Source organism: Babylonia areolata, chromosome 28 (assembly GCF_041734735.1).
Source record: "Babylonia areolata isolate BAREFJ2019XMU chromosome 28, ASM4173473v1, whole genome shotgun sequence".
Lineage (NCBI taxonomy): Eukaryota > Metazoa > Mollusca > Gastropoda > Neogastropoda > Buccinidae > Babylonia > Babylonia areolata.
In genome coordinates, this window is record NC_134903.1 from 14,832,697 (window position 1) to 14,850,130 (window position 17,434).

Below are 17,434 nucleotides of genomic sequence, written 5' to 3' on the forward strand. Positions count from 1 at the left end.
AAGCGACTCGTCGTTAGCCTTGGAACCAGCGTTGTTCTGTTCAGACAATTGTCGTGTGTGTCGCTGTTGTTGTCAATAGTACGAAACCTTCAACCACGACCGAAGATAAGGAACAGAACAGAAAAGGTGTTGGCAAAGTTAAAACATTGATGAATATGTTTTGTTAACTCTCTCCATACGAACGGCGAAAGAGACGACGTTAACAGCGTTTCAGCCCAATTACCATCATCAGAATATTGCAAGCGGAAGGCTCTTATACTGAAGAGGTGAATGTTGACAAAGAATACCACAATTCTGACGACGGAAGCTAAAGGTTGGGTCATTGAGACACCCACTGGACATCCGAGGGGTCTGTGTAGTGGAGAAGAGAGGACTGGCCGTACTGAGTGAGTTAAGGCTCAGGAGGTCTGGTCTTGTGTAGCTGTGGTTTGCCGTGAGTTAGGGATTTTTTTTTTTTGTTGTTGTTGTTGCTTCCAGCCGGAATTCTGTCACGGTTGTGGATTGTGTGAGAGGCATGCAGTCTTGCCGAGCGATACGAGTGGCATGGGAATGAAATGGTGCAGATAATGGGCTGGCTGGCAAAGATGAAAACAAACAAACAAACAAAACATGTTGGGGGATGATGAGTGTGGTGGGAAGGGAATGCTTTTCTGTGTTACTGTTAGTGAAAGATGAATTTTGGTGTTGATAAATGATGAATTTCTGTGTTGGTGAATGATGAATTTTGGTGTTGATAAATGATGAATTTCTGTGTTTATGTGTTGACAAATGATGAATTTCTGTGTTGATAAAATGATGGGTTTTTGTGATGACGAATTTCTGTGTTGATTAATGGTGAATTTCTGTGTCGATGAATGATTGATTTCTGTGTGTTCTTTGTTCAAAGAGGAGCAAAGGCATGTCAATAAATGATGGATTTCTGTGTTAATAACAGATGAATTTCAGTGATTATAATTGATAAATTTCCTGTGTTAATAAATGACGAATTTCTATGTTGATAAATGACAAATTTCTGTGTTGATAATGAAAAATCACTGTGTTGATAAATAGCTAATATCTGTGTTGATGAATGACAAAATTCCATGTTGATAAATTGCTAAATTCTGCGTTGACTAGTGATGAATTTCTGTGATGATAATGTTTGTGAATGTCTATGTTGATGAATGATGGATTTTTTTGTGTGTGTTGATGAACATCAAAATGTCTATGTTGCTAAATGATGGATGATAAATGGTGGAATTTTTGTGTTGATGAAGGTTTGGTATCTGTGTTGGTGAATAATGCGTTTCTCTGTGTGCTGTGTGTACAGAGGTGCAGAAGCAGGACAAAGGGGGTGTGTTCAAGGCGCCCTCCTCTGAACCTGTGGCCCTGCCCAGTCTTCAGTGCACTGAGTCGGTTGACTTCCGCAACGTCAATGACGGCATCGTCCTCAACACACAGGTAAAAAAAAACCCAAAAAAAACTCTACCCCCCCCCCCCCCTAACCATACCAGTGAACACTCCTTAACACACACAGGTAAACACTCTCCTTTACACACACAGGTGAACACTCCTTAACACATAGTTCAACACTCCTTAACACACAAGCAACCCATGGCAGAAATCTGAAGAAGAAACCCACTCTGATGGGTACTCCAGCCCTGACTGGTGTTTATGGTTATCCTGGGTTATCCTTCTGCCAGACCATCTGCCTAGCAGATGAGGCATTTCTTGTGTATGGATTTGTCCAGTGACATCTCCTTGAGAAACTGAAACTGGAGCGCTAATTTTCTGGCTGAAGATAGGCGCTATGTAAATATCAACAAACTGAAAACATACAGCGCTTATAGTTTGGTTTCTGACCGAAGATAGGCACTATGCAAGTATCAATAAAATGAAAACATACAGCGCTTAATACTAGTTACAGTTTGGTTTCTGATCGAAGATAAGTGCTATGTGAGTATCAATAAAATGAAAACGTACAGCGCTTATAGTTTGGTTTCTGACCGAAGATCGGCGCTATGTAAGTATCAATAAACTGAAAACATACAGCACTTATAGTTTGGTTTCTGACCAAAGAGAGGCACTGTGTAATTATCAATAAACTGAAAACATGCAGCACTTACACTAGTTATAGTTTGGTTTCTGATCGAAGATAGGCGCCGCGTAATTATCAATAAACTGAAAACATACAGCGCTTGTACAAGTTATAGTTTGGTTTCTGATCGAAGATAGGCGTTATATAAGTATCAATAAACTGAACCTGTGAAGAGAGTAGTTTGGTCTCTTACTGAAGACAGGCACTATGTATCAATAACTGAAACTGTAAAGCACTCATAAGTTTAATCTCTGACGGAAAATAGGTGCTATGTAAGTACCGGTAGTAAGGATAACAGCTCTGAGTGCCGCGCTGTGTGCTGTGTGTGTCTGATGAAGATAGGGGCTATGTAAGTACCGGTAGTAATGATAACAGCTCTGAGTACAGCGCTGTGTGCTGTGTGTGTCTGATGAAGATAGGGGCTATGTAAGTACCGGTAGTAATGATAACAGCTCTGAGTACAGCGCTGTGTGCTGTGTGTGTCTGATGAAGATAGGTGCTATGTAAGTACCGGTAGTAAGGATAACAGCTCTGAGTACAGCGCTGGGTGTTGTGTGTGTCTGATGAAGATAGGTGCTCTGTAAGTACTGGTAGTAATGATAACAGCTCTGAGTACAGTTCTGTATGTGTCTGATGAAGATAGGTGCTATGTAAGTACCGGTAGTAAGGATAACAGCTCTGAGTGCAGCGCTGTGTGCTGTGTGTGTCTGATGAAGATAGGGGCTATGTAAGTACCGGTAGTAAGGATAACAGCTCTGAGTACAGCGCTGTGTGTGTCTGATGAAGATAGGTGCTATGTAAGTACCGGTAGTAAGGATAACAGCTCTGAGTACAGCGCTGTGTGCTGTGTGTGTCTGATGAAGATAGGGGCTATGTAAGTACTGGTAGTAATGATAACAGCTGAGTACAGTGCTATGTGTGTCTGTTGAAGATAGGTGCTATGTAAGTACCGGTAGTAATGATAACAGCTCTGAGTACAGCGCTGTGTGCTGTGTGTGTCTGATGAAGATAGGGGCTATGTAAGTACCGGTAGTAATGATAACAGCTCTGAGTGCAGCGCTGTGTGCTGTGTGTGTCTGATGAAGATAGGTGCTATGTAAGTACTGGTAGTAATGATAACAGCTCTGCATACTGTGCTGTGTGTGGCTGTGCAGAGTGAACTGACGGTGGCCGTCTCCCTGAAGAACCATGTGGTCCTACACACCTCACAGGCCCTCATGGACCTCCTGGGATACCCCAATGTGAGTGCCGTCCGTGTGGGTGTCGGGTGGGGGATGGGGAGTGGGGGGGGTGGAGGGGGATGTGTGGGGGTGGGGTAGGGGGGGGCGTGGAATGTGTGTGGTGTGTGTGTATGTGGGTTGAGTCTGTGTTGTGCGGGTAGGGGAGTATGTGTGTATGGGTTGAGTGTGTGTGTGTCGTGGGGGTTGAGTGTGTGTGTGTGTCAGGGGGGGGGGGGGTGAGTTTGTGTGTAGTGGTGAGTGTGTGTATGTGTGTGTTTGTGTTTGTGTGTATGAAATAGAGTGAATGAGTGTGTGTCTGTACTCTCGCCTGCATGCCATCATGGAATGATGCAATCAGCTGGATTAGGCTCTCTAGGAGGATCTGTGTGTTTGTGTTTGTGTGTATGAAATAGAGTGAGCGAGTGTGTGTGCGTGAATGAGTATGTGTGCAAGTGAATGACTGTGTGTGAGTGTGTGTGTGTGTGTGAGTGTGTGTTTGTGTGTACAAGTGAATGAGTATGTGTGCAAGTGAATACTGTATGTGTGTGTGTGCGCACGCATGTGCGTGCGCGCGCGTGTGCATGCGTGCGTGTGCGTGTGTGTGTGTAAATGTGTGAGTATGTGTGTGAGTGAATGTAGTCTGTCGTGTCAGACGACCTCTGCGTGTCCCTTTGTCTCGTTTGGTGTGAACCTGCACGTGGCTGCAGAGTTCCGGTTTTGATCTGCATGGGTGTGGGCAGTGAGGGCAGGGAAAATGTCCGGGCTGCTTGGGCACTGTTGCTACTGCTGTTGCTGCCTTCCTGTTCTTGCTGGCCTTGGCGAAGTTGCTGCTGTGGTTCTTCTGTATTGTATTTGTATTTGTATTCCTCTTTTTATCACAACAGATTTCTCTGTGTGAAATTTGGGCTGCTCTCCCCAGGGAGAGTGTGTCGCGACTCAATACAGTGCCACCCTTTTTTTTTGTATTCTTTCCTGCGTGCAGTTTTATTTGTTTTTCCTATTGGAGTGGATTTTTCTTAAAAAAAAATTTTTGCCGGGAATAGCCCTTTTCTTGCCCTGGGTTCTTTTACGTGTGCTAAGTGCGTGCTGCACATGGGACCTCGGTTTATCGTCTCATCCGAATGACTACTGTCCAGACCACCACTCAAGGTCTAGTGGAAGGGGAGAAAATATCGGCGGCTGAGCTGTGATTCGAACCAGCGCGTTCAGATTCTCTCGCTTCCTAGGTGGACGCGTTACCTGTAGGCCATCACTCCACTCACAGCTGTGGTGTGCATGCTTTGTCAGTGCCCACCAGTGGGTCTGATCGGGTGCATGTTTCTCTTCTTCTTTCTCCTGTTACATGACCAACATTGACCTGCCAGTGGCACTGTCATGCTTGATGCATGCTGGGTATTTTTTGCATTTCCATGACACAGCAAACACTGACATGGATTACAGGATCTTTAACCCTCTCCGGACGACAGAATGCATGAGCATTCCTACATGAAATGTATTCGGATTCGGACGACGGAATGGAATAGCATTTCCCAAGAATAAAAATCCATCACACGCTGTATACGTGATTTTGTAATTAGCCAAGCAGAGTGCGCTATTCTGGGTCACTCCACAACCAAATGGTATGATTGGCCAGCCTGCCATGTGTGGCCTGAAGGGTTGGACATTGAAAAGGTGGATGTTGATGAAGAATAAAGTGAATTTAGTGCAGGAAGTGAGCATGGGTATGGTGATTCGGGGTGAAAAATTGGCATTATTTTCTACATAACGGCAAAACTGTAAAAATAAGATGAGAAATTTGATTTTTTTTTTATATGTCATAGCCCAACACGTAATAAACCAGGTCTGAAAGTTTCATTTTCTTACTCTGTATTTTGTATTTAATTTTTTTTCCAAACCCTTACAAATGGGCCGTTTGTGGGGAAAAAGCAAGAGAGAAAACTTGTCGCCCTGAGTGAGTTATTGAGCGTATTTCTTCATCTTTTGCTTGCGTATACGCTTGAAGGAGGTTCAGGAACCAGGAAGCGTGCACACATGTTGATCTGGGAGGTTGGAAAAAAAAAATCTCCACCCTTCAACCCACCTGGTGTGCTGAAACCAGGGATGGAATTTGGGGGAAGCTTGGGCGAGAACCCAATGCTCTTAACTCTCTCTATACGAACGGCGAAAGAGACGACGTTAACAGCGTTTCACCCCAATTACCGTCATCAAAATATTGCAAGCGGAAGGCTCTTATACTGAAGACGTGAATGTTGACAAAGAATACCACAATTCTGACGACGGAAGCTAAAGGTTGGGTCATTCAGACACCCACTGGACATCCGAGGGGTCTGTGTTGAGAAGAAGAGAGGACTGGCCGTACTGAGTGAGTTAACCATTCGGCCACTGCACCTTGTCTAATTGCTCGGGGGGGGAGGGGTGGGGGAGATAAATGCACAGCATCACTAATTATTATTATTATTACCGTTATGATGATGAAAAAAAAGTTATTTTCACCATGCAGGGTGTGTGCGTGTGTGTATGTTTGTCACAGGCGTGGTGGAAAGGGCGGCTCCTGAAGGACTTTGTGCACAAGAAGGATGTGATGACTGTCAACAGTTACATCAGTTCCGAGAACTCTGAAGGCGACGGCTGCCCAAGTGAGTGTTTTGGTCGGGGGGGTGGGGGTGGGGGGGGGGTGAGTGGGGGGGGGGGGGGGGTGAGAGAGGGTGTGAGGTGAATGTGTGTGTTAGGGTTGGTGGAGTGTGAGAGTGTGAACTTGTGTCGGGGGGAGGGGGTGGTGGTGAGAGGGTGTGAGGTGAATGTGTGTGTTAGGGTTGGTGGGGTGTGAGAGTGTGAACTTGTGTCGGGGGGAAGGAGGGGGGGGTGAGAGAGGGTGTGAGGTGAATGTGTGTGTTAGGGTTGGTGGGGTGTGAGAGTGTGAACCTGTGTCTGGGGGAGGGGGGGTGAGAGAGGGTGTGAGGTGAATGTGTGTGTTAGGGTTGGTGGGGTGTGAGAGTGTGAACCTGTGTCGGGGGGAGGGGGGGTGAGAGAGGGTGTGAGGTGAATGTGTGTGTTAGGGTTGGTGGGGTGTGAGAGTGTGAACTTGTGTCGGGGGTGAGGGTGGGGGAGGGGGGGTGAGAGAGGGTGTGAGGTGAATGTGTGTGTTAGGGTTGGTGGGGTGTGAGAGTGTGAACTTGTGTCGGGGGGGAGAGGGTGGGAGGAGGGGTTGTGGGGTAGGACTGCGAGGGTGTGTGTGTGTGTGAGGGTTGCTTGGGGATCTGTGTGTGTGTGTGTGTGTGAGGATTAGTGAATAGGGGTTAGTGTGTGTTTGTTCGTGCATGTGTGTTTGTGCCTGTGTCTGATGATTTGTGTGTATCTGAGGCTCTGTGTTTTGTTTGTGTTTCTTTATTTGTGTGTGTCATTTGCATGCATGTGCATATATAATCGTGTATGTGTGTGTGTGTGTGTGTGTTTGTGTGTGTGTGTGTACTCTCTTCGAAATATCAGGTACTGACAGGTCTTCTCACAAGTGATCAGCATGCATGTGTTTGTGTTCTATGTTTTAATGTGAATGAGAAAGGGGAAGAGAGAGCAAGAGAGAGAGGGAGAGAGAGTGTGTGTGTGTGTTGCGTTTTACACCTCTGTGAAGTAGAGAGAGTCTGTTAGATTCTGTGCGTAAAGAAAACAAATATGTCGACAAGTTCACGAAAATAGACGGGTCTGCACTTTGTGTTGTCTGTGTGAAAGTGAATCTGGATCTGTTGTTGTCGTCGTAATTTCAGCAGAGTCCAGGAGCCAGGGCAAGACCGACAGTCCCAAGCAGCAAAAACAGTTCTTCTACGCCAGGATTAGGTCAGTGACTCTCTTTGTTGTCGTCGTCTTTCTTTCTTCTTCTTCTTCTTCTTCGGCTTCTTTTTCTTCTGCTTCTTTTTCTTCTGCTTCTTTTTCTTCTTCTTCTTTCTCCTCTTTTTCTTCTTCTTCTTCTGCTTCTTCTGTTTTTTTTTTTTTTTCTTCTTCTTCTGCTTCTGCTTCTCCTTCTCGTTCTTTTTCTTATTCTTGTTCTTCTTTTTGTCCTTTCTTCTTCTTCTACTTCTTGTTCTTCTCCTTCTCCATTTCATCTTCTTCTTCTCTTCCTCTTCCTCCTCCTCCTCCTTTTGGATTCATGGGCTGCAACTCCCCCCCTGACCCCCCACCCTCCCTGCCCCATTTACTCGTGTACTATTTACAATGGCCTTTTATGGACTCTTTTTTTACCCAGCCATGTAGGCAGCCATACTCCCATTTCAGGGTTATGCATGTTGGGTTTGTTCTTGTTTCTATCGCCCATGGAATGCCGACATGGATTATGGGATCTTTGACATGCGTATTTGGTATTCTGCATGCGTATGGTTATGTACACAAAGTTTAGGCATAAGGAAGTCTGCATGTCTGTTGATGACCTGGGGATGGAGAAAAATCTTCACCTTTAACTAACACACCAGGATTTGAACACAGGACCCTCGGGATTGAAAGTCCATTGTTGAAACCACTTGGCTGTTGCGCCCGTTGTTTCCAGCGTGCTCCCCATTTACTGTGGTGATGCATGTGTGGGAACTGACCCAGCTGAAAGTCCGTGCTTGGTTTCGCAGTCTCGGACATGGACAGCAAGCTGTGTGGCTGGCTTACTTGGAAAGAAAGAAAAGAAACAAACAAGAAATTGTTTGCTGTTGGGTGATGGTCTAGAGGTAACGTGTCCGCCTAGGAAGCGAGAGAGAATCTGAGCGCGCTGGTTCGAATCACGGCTCAGCCACCAATATTTTCTCCCCCTCCACTAGACCTTGAGTGGTGGTCTGGACGCTAGTCTACACCAGTGGTGGTCTGGACGCTGGACGCTAGTCATTCGGATGAGATGATAAACCGAGGTCCCGTGTGCAGCATGCACTTAGCGCACGTAAAAGAACCCACGGCAACAAAAGGGTTGTTCCTGGCAAAATTCTGTAGAAAAATCCACTTCGATAGGAAAAACAAATAAAACTGCACGCAGGAAAAAATACCAAAAAATGGGTGGCGCTGTAGTATAGCGACGCGCTCTCCATGGAGAGAGCAGCCTGAATTTCACAAAGAGAAATCTGTTGTGATAAAAAGAAATACAAATACAGTTTGGCAGCTGAAAGTAAGATTGGCTGAGTGATTATTCAGCAGTTAGTCATAGTTTAGGGTGGTGGTGGATTTGTCTTAGTTTTAAGGTTGTGGTGGATGGGGTGTGGGTCGGTGGGGTGGGGACTCAAGAAAGAAATCATATGGTAACCTACTTCCAGGTTATCAGCCGTTGCTACTTTCGTTTTCTCCGCGTAGGCGGATAGTAGTTTGCACAGGACAGGAATTGGACTCCCCTGCCGGAGTCTGCACTAGTGGGTCACGGTAAAGTATGTTAGATTAATGTAATTTTAGGAAATAAATTTCCTGTAGTTTATATTGTAAAAAAAAAAAAAAAAAAAAAAGCAAATAGAATATAATCTGTTTGATTATCATTTTTGCCACACGAAAGTGAAAGCTGGTTAAGTGTTGCCCAGACATTGAAACTCAATGTTGTGTTTTTTTGTTTTTGTTTGTTTGTTGTTGTTGTTTATTTTCCAACAAACCCAAACCCATACTGTGAAACAGCTCTAGAAAATTCCGAGATAATTTTTTATTGCCCAGGGGGGCTAATAGATAAAAAATGAACCTGTGGAAGAAGAAACTTCACAACTCGAGGAAACTTGCTTTGAGCCGGGAAGATGGTACGAAACCATCAAAATACTCGACTAAGTTCAATGTTGGATTCCGAGTTGAGCGAAATTTCTTCAGTGTGTGTCCTGGAATGAGAGAACAAGAGACACCTGACGAGTGCCGCAAAACCTGGCGTGTTTCAGACGGTTCCGGAGCCTGTCTTCCGGGTTCAGCCTGTCCAGTGCGGGGACGTACGTGTTCTTCAAGGTCATGGCCACGTCCAAGCCACTGGAGAACCTGGTGGGGGAGGGGGGAGTGCTGGACGACCAGAAGGTGGCCAAGAGGTGCATGATGCTCTACTTTGCCCCGATGGCCTCCCCCTACAAAGGTGAGCCTGGCTAATTTCATCCCTTCAAAACACACACACTTACATGCACACACACGCACACTCACACACACTAAGAGGTGCATGATGCTCTACTTTGCTCTCATAGCCTCCCCGTAAAAAAAAATTAAACACACACACACACAACACACACACAGGACACACACACACACACACACACACACACACACACACACACACACACACACCAAGAGGTGCATTCTTCTTGTGCACACACAACCATGTGCGTGCGTACACACACACACACACATGCACGCGCACGCACACACACACACACACACACACACATGCACGCGCACACAAAACTGATGACCACCACCACCATCACCACTACCACCTTGCTGTCTGTCCCCCACAGACGTCCAGTTTCCCCCTCCACTCTGCTCCACCCCCCTCCCCCATCACACACACACACACACACACACACACACACACAGAGGAAACTGATGACCACCGCCTTGCTGTCTGTACCTTCACAGACGGTCAGTTACCCCCACCACTCTGCTCCACCCCCCTCCCCCATCACACACACAACACCAACACTCTCCCCCCCCCCCCCCCCCCTTCCTTCCTCTCCCCACCAACACACAAACAGAGAAAACTGATGACCACTGCCTTGCTGTCTGTACCTTCACAGACGGTCAGTTACCCCCACCGCTCTGCACCCCCCCTCCTCTCCCATCACACACACACCACCATCACTCTACCCCCCACCCCCACCCCCCACACCCCTCCTTCCTCCTTCCTCCTTCCTCTCCCCACCAACACACACAGAGGAAACTGATGACCACCGCATTGCTCTCTGTCCCTTCACAGATGGTCAGTTACCCCTACCACTCTGCACCCCCCCCCTCTCCCATCACACACACACCACCATCACTCTCCCCCCACCCCCACCCCCCACATCCCTCCTTCCTCCTTCCTCTCCCCACCAACACACACAGAGGAAACTGATGACCACCAACCTTGCTGTCTGTTCCTTCACAGACGGTCAGTTACCCCTACCACTCTGCACAACCCCCCTCCCCTTCCCTCCCATCACACACACACAACACCAACACTCCCCCCCCCCCCACCCCCACTGCCCCCCCACTCATTCCTCTCCCGACCAACACACACTGAGGAAACTGATGACCGCCAACCTTGCTGTCTGTTCCTTCACAGACGGCCAGTTACCTCCAGAGCCGGAGCAGCGGACCTTCAGCCTGCGTCACTCCCTGTTCTGCACTTACACCTACACCCACGCCAAGTGAGTGACCGTCCGTCTGCGCTTTTGTTTTGTGCTTCCGTGTCTGTGAAACTGCATGTTTTGCTGGTTTGCGTGTGTGTGTTTGTGTGTGTGTGTGTGTGTGTGTGTTGTGTGTGTGTGTGTGAGTGTACTTGTATGTGTACGTGTGTACATGTGAGTACGTGTGTGTGCGTGCTTGTCTGTATGTCAGTTTACATTTATTTGCTTATTAAGTTATTTACTATCATTGTTGTCTGATTATCTTTTTTTTTTTAATTTTTTTATGTTGTCTGTGTGTTTGTTTATTTATTTATGTATTTCTTTCTTTCCTTATTCATTTGTTTATTTATCTATACATGAATCTAATGATGTATCCATTATGCACTTCTTTTTTCTTTTTTTTTCTCTCTTTCGAGGACTGACTAAAGGCTTTGGGTTACGCTGCTGGTCAGGCATCTGCTTAGCAGATGTGGCGTAGCGTATATGGATTTGTATGAATGCAGTGACGCCTCCTTGAGTAACTGAACAGAACAGAACCGTTCTCAGTCCCTTCCTCACACCATCCTTGGTTTTGCAGGCAGTCATACTCATGTTGTTGTTGTTGTTTTTTGGGGGGAGGGGGGGGGGGGGATGGTTGCATGCTGGGTAAGATCTTGTTTCCATAACCCCACTTGATGCTTGACATTGACTACTGTGTGGATCTTTAATGTGCGTTGTTTTGATCTTCTGCATGTGTATACACACGAAAGGGAGGTGATGTGTTGCATGGGTATACACACAAAGAGAGGTGATCTGTTGCATGGGTATACACACGAAAGGGGGGGTGATCTGTTGCATGGGTATACACACGAAGGGGGGTGATCTGTTGCATGGGTATACACACGAAAGGGGGGTGATGTGTTGCATGGGTATACACACGAAGGGGGGTGATCTGTTGCATGGGTATACACATGAAGGGGGGGTGATCTGTTGCATGGGTATACACACGAAGGGGGGTGATGTGTTGCATGGGTATACACACGAAGGGGGGTGATCTGTTGCATGGGTATACACACGAAGGGGGGTGATCTGTTGCATGGGTATACATACGAAGAGGGGGTGATCTGTTGCATGGGTATACACACGAAGGGGGGTGATCTGTTGCATGGGTATACACACGAAAGGGGGGTCAGGCACAAGCACGTCTGCACATCTTTTGACCTGGGAGAGAGATCAGAAAAAAAAAAAAAAATCTCCACGCTTTACCCACCAGGCGCCATGGCTGGGATTTGAACCCGGGACCCTCAGATTGAAAGTCTGACGCTTCGACCACTGGGCACTGTTGCATCTTTCACTTCTCCACCCTGTCTCTGCTGGCTTGTTGAGGCCTGAAAACTTGTGTCTGCTGAATTCACCCATTTCAGATTAACCTATTCCGGATTCACCTGTTGCCATTTCGCCTATCATTAAATTGGTTCTTGGTTATCCCAGTTTACCTGTTCCCAGTTGGCCTGTGTGCTCAGTTTGCTGTATGAATGTATGTATGTGCATGTATGTGTGTGATTAAAAAAAACAACCAACCACCAAAAAGCTGTCTTTCTTTATAACTCAGAGAATCTCAGTGCGCTGGTTTGAATCACAGCTCAGCTGCCGATATTTTTGCCACCTCCACTAGACCTTGAGTGGTGGTCTGGACGCTAGTCATTCGGATGAGACGATAAACCGAGTTCCCGTGTGCAGCATGCACTTAGCACACGTAAAAGAACCCACGGCAACAAAATGGTTGTTCCTGGCAAAATTCTGTAGAAAAATCCACTTCGATAGGGAAAAAAAAACAAAAAACTGCACGCAGGAAAAAATACAAAAAAAAAGGGTGGCGCTGTGGTGTAGCGACGCGCTCTCCCTAGGGAGAGCAGCCTGAATTTCACACAGAGAAATCTGTTGTGATAAAAAGAAATACAAATACTAATACATATTTCTCACCTGGTCTCTTGTGTTAACGGTTGGTAATATAGAAACAGCAAAATGGGTCCACCTGTCTTCTTTGGACACTGACAGAGCTTTATTCTGAACTGATTCTTTGAAGCCATGGTCATCTTCAAATCTGAAGGACGAACATCATCAGGGCATGATAAAAAAAAAATTCCAAAAAAAAAAAAATCCCAATATTATGAATTATGATTATGATTATTGTCATGATGATGATGATGACAACTGGTGATGTTGTGTCAACAGCACTGTGGCCCTGTTGGGGTTCCTGCCGCAGGACATTGTGGGCACCTCCATCTTCGACTACTATCACCCTGATGACCTGCCCCAGCTCCTGGACATCTACAAGAAAGGTGGGTGTCTGCTGGGGTCCTCTGTCTCTGTGTTATGTTGTGTTGTGTTGTATGGTATTGTTTTGTGTTGTGTTTTGTATTGAATTGTATTGTGTATGCTAGTCTAGCCAGCAGCCTGAGAGAATCCGGCTTCCAAGCCAAAGTCCTCGTCACAGAGATTGGTGCAAGAGGGTTTGTGGGCGCATCTGCCTACAGCCTCATGGAACAGCTGTTGATTTCTGGTACAGAGAGAGGACATGAGCTCTCAAAGCAATGGCAGAAGCAGCAGAAAAGAGTTCCAGCTGGATCTGGTCAAGGAGGAATGAAAGTATACTTCATAAGGATTAAATTTCCCTGCTCAAACTAGTCATACGATGGCTCAGTGGTTAAAACGTCTGCCAGAAAAGGTGACTCAGTTCTGAAGTGGTGACCACCCTGGAGGCGTGGGTTTGCTGAGGACCGGGGGGTGTGGGGGGGCAATACAAGGGCATCTAGGAGTCATGACCTGGGTGCAGCCCAGCCCCCTTAGAGTGTAAGGAGTTAAGGGCTGAAACACTTGACTGAGGGGGGCTTCTTCTCTGAAGACCTTGTACTGTCCAGCTCTCCCTAGAGTTTCTTATCACTATTGTGTTGTAATGTGTTGCATTGTGTTGTATTGAATTGTATTGCGTTGTGTTTAATTGTGTTTCATTGTATTGTATTGTATTGTGTTGTATTGTTTTGTATTTTATGGTATTGTACTGGATTGTGTTGTTTTGTATTTCATTGTATTGTGTGTTATTGCGTTGAGTTGTATTGTTTGTATGGTATTGTATTGAATTGTATTATTTTGTATGGCATTGTATTGTGTTATATTGAATTGTGTTGTTTTGTATTGTATTGTATTGTGTGGTATTGTTTTGCATTACTCTTTTTGTCACAGCAGATCTGTGTGTGTGTGTGTGAAATTCAGCCAGCTTTCTGTAGGGAGACTGCATTGCTACAGTGCAGTGCTATACTTTTCTCTGTTTTTTTTTTTTGCAGGCTTCTCTTTTTTTTGCCCGCCTGCAGTTGTAATTTTTTTTCCTTCTGTTTTTTCTCCCTTCATATCAAAGTGGATTTTTTTCTACAGGATTTTTGCCAGGGACAACCTTTTTTTGGGGTTCTTTTATGTGCTCTAAAAGTGCATGCTGCACACGGGACCTCTGTTTATTGTCACATCCGAATGGCTAGTGTTCAGACCACCACTCAAGGTCTAAAAATTGCTGGAGAGAGTGGGGGTCTGATCCCATGCACTCAGATTCTCTCGCTCACCGTGTGGACTTGTTAACACTGAACCACCACGCCGCTCAGTGTCGTCACCCCTTCCTTTTTCGTTGCCTGTTTCTCTGCTGTCACATTTCGTTTTTCATTGACTGTTTGACTGCTGACATTTCGTTTTTCATTGACCCTTTCTCTGCTGTCATATTTCGTTTTTCATTGACCCTTTCTCTGCTGTGGGTCTGATCCCGTGCACTCAGATTCTCTCACTCACCGTGTGGACTTGTTACCGCTGAACCACCACGCCGCTCAGTGTCATCACCCCTTCCTTTTTCGTTGCCCATTTCACTGCTGTCATATTTCGTTTCTCATTGACCCTTTCTCTGCTGTCATTTCGTTTTGTATTGACCCTTTCTCTGCTGTCATATTTCGTTTTTCAGTGACCCTTTCTTTGCTGTCATATTTCGTTTTTTTAACCTTTTTCTGCTGTGATATTTCATTTTTCATGGACTCTTTCACTGCTGACATGTTTTGTTTTCCATTGACCCTTTCTGCTGTCATATTTCGTTTTTCATTGACCCTTTCTCTGCTGTCATATTTCGTTTTTCATTGACCCTTTCACTGCTGTCATATTTCGTTTCTCATTGACCCTTTCTCTGCTGTCACATTTCGTTTTTCATTGATCCTTTCTCTGCTGTCACATTTCGTTTTTTATTGACCCTTTCTCTGTTGTCATTTCGTTTTTCATTGACCCTTTCTCTGCTGTCATATTCGTTTTTCATTGACCCTTTCTCTGCTGTCATATTTCGTTTTTCATTGACCCTTTCACTGCTGTCGTATTTCGTTTTTCACCCTTTCACTGCTGTCATATTTCGTTTTTCATTGACCCTTTCTCTGCTGTCACATTTCGTTTTTCACCCTTTCACTGTTGTGATATTTTGTTTTTCATTGACCCTTTCTCTGCTGTCACATTTCGTTTTTCATTGACCCTTTCTCTGCTGTGATATTTCATTTTTCGTTGACTCTTTCACTGCTGACGCATTTTGTTTTTCATTGATGGGTGCACAGATGTCTGTGCATTCCTTCAAGGCCTGGCTGGCTCATTGGGTTATGGTAAAGCTTAGCAGATGTGATGTGGCATATATATGGATTTGTTTGAAAGCAGTTGGGTTATGCTGCTGGTCAGGCATCTGCCAAGCAGATGTAGTGTAGCTGAGATGGGATTTTCTAAAAAGCAGTTGGGTTATGCTGCAGACCAGGCATCTGCTACTAGCAGACGTGGTGTAGCGTGTATGGATTTGCCCGAACGTAGTGACGCCTCCTTGAGAAACTGAAAAGTGAAAAGTGAAAGTGTTGCGCTCCCCAGCCATGCACTCCATGGGCCAGCCGTTCAAGAGTGGACCGCTGAGGATCCGAACCCGGAACGGGACGTACGTGAAGGTGACGACGGAGTGGTCCTCCTTCATGAACCCCTGGGACCACAAGCTGGAGTTCATCATCGCTCAGCACACCATCATCAAGTCAGTCTGTGTGTGTGTGTGTTTGTGTGAGGGGAGGGGGGTTGCGGGGTGTGAAGGGGGTTGGTGTGTGTCTGTTGAGGGGTGTGGAGGGGGTGTGTGGCTGGGGGTGGAGGGTGTGTGTGTGTGTGTGTGTGGAGGAGGATTCGTGTAAATGTGTGTACGGCATGTGTTTGTGCATGAGCATGACTTAGTCAAGCTAGTGCAGGTATGGTCATGTGTCATTTTTGTCATCTGCATACTGATTATATAGTATTCCAACAGAGTTGGTCACATATACACTCACACACACATACACACACGCCACTAAAAATTTTTGAGACACTACGATGTTTGTCCAGTATGCGACACACATGTTACTTTTATTTTATTTTCAAACATTGTTTACTGTGTTTCCAGGGCCCCAGACAATCCTAACGTATTCGAGGAAAGTCCTGACGACCGCAAATTGACAGAAGCCAGGACGTCGGAGACATCCCGAAAATTGATCAGCAAGATTACTGAGATGCTGCAGAAGGTGAGAACTTACACTATTCATGTGTATGTGTGTGTGTGTGTGTGTGTGTGCGTGCGAAGAGGAGGGGGGTGGAATGTGTGTGTGCGTGTGTGTGTGTGAGAAGAGGAGGGGGGTGGAATGTGTGTGTGCGTGTGTGTGTGTGAAAAGAGGAAGGGGGAGGAATGGTTGTGTGTGTGAAGAGGAGGGGGGTGGAATGTGTGTGTGTGTTTGTGTGTGAAGAGGAGGGGGGTGGAATGTGTGTGTATGTGTGTGAGAAGAGGAGGGGGTGGAATGTGTGTGTGTGTGAAAAGAGGAAGGGAGAGGAATGGTTGTGTGTGTGTGAAGAGGAGGGGAGGGGAGTAGTGTGTGTGTGTGTGTGTGAAGAGGAGGGAGGAGTGGAATGTGTGTGTGTGTGAAGAGGAGGGGGGTGGAATGTATGTGTGTGTGTGTGCAGAGAGGAGGGATGTTGATATATGTGTGTCCTTTGTGTGTGTGTGTGTGTGCTTTTGTGTCTGTATGCGTGTGAATGTGAGATGGTTTGTAGGTGAGTGTGTGCGTTCATGCTTGCTTGTGTTGTGGGAAGTGTGTGTGTGTGTGTGTGTGTGTGTGTGAGAGAGAGACAGGGGGAGGAGGGGCTATGAAAGGTGGATGTCTGAGTTCATGCTTGTGGGGGGTGGCATAGATCGTAGATAGGTGTGTGCGTTCCTGCATGTATGTGTGAGGATTTGGGGGTGGTAGGTAGGTAGGTGGCTATATGCTTGTGTGAATATGTGTAGGGGGTCGGTTGGTGGGTGTGTGCGTTCATGCTCGTGTGTGTGGTTATGTTGTAGAGGGGGTGGGGGGGGGGGGGCGTTGTTCGTAGTAGATGTGTGCATTTATGCTTTGTGTGTGGGGTAGGCGAGTCGGTTGGTAGGTGGGTGGGTGTGTGTGCATTCACGCTTGTTTGGAATGTTTTTCTGACCCTCCCTCTGTGTCTTTTTGATTGAACGTTCCGAACTAATGTGAAGCTGTGTGCTGAAGTGATTGATTATTCAAGGTGTCGACCCAGTTGTTCAATTTCTCAGCAGGTGTCTTTGTTGCTGTGGCTTTTTTGCAAGGCTCTGTTTGTACTTTTGTGGCTTTGTAGGTTTGTATGAGAGAAAAAAACAACAACTAAAGGCAGAAGAAGTGTTTTGTTGTACTGAGGAGTGATGTGTGTGTGTGTGTGTGTGTGTGTGTGTGCAGCCCATGAGTTTTGATACCATGCCTCTCACGCCGTCTGACTCTGGGGGAGCTGGTGAGTGG

At 46.2% G+C, this 17,434-nt stretch overlaps 1 protein-coding gene across 1 annotated transcript in view; it reads left to right on the forward strand.

Moving 5' to 3' along the window:
* LOC143301991 (period circadian protein-like) overlaps window positions 1-17,434 on the forward strand; it is a 59,942-nt gene that overhangs the window by 23,133 nt on the left and 19,375 nt on the right. The window contains exons 5-14 of the mRNA XM_076616474.1: window positions 1,310-1,440; window positions 3,232-3,318; window positions 5,828-5,933; window positions 7,059-7,128; window positions 9,168-9,352; window positions 10,535-10,619; window positions 12,813-12,919; window positions 15,504-15,657; window positions 16,054-16,171; window positions 17,375-17,426. Coding sequence (XP_076472589.1) covers window positions 1,310-1,440; window positions 3,232-3,318; window positions 5,828-5,933; window positions 7,059-7,128; window positions 9,168-9,352; window positions 10,535-10,619; window positions 12,813-12,919; window positions 15,504-15,657; window positions 16,054-16,171; window positions 17,375-17,426 — 1,095 coding nt within the window. The remainder of the gene's footprint in view (window positions 1-1,309; window positions 1,441-3,231; window positions 3,319-5,827; window positions 5,934-7,058; window positions 7,129-9,167; window positions 9,353-10,534; window positions 10,620-12,812; window positions 12,920-15,503; window positions 15,658-16,053; window positions 16,172-17,374; window positions 17,427-17,434) is intronic.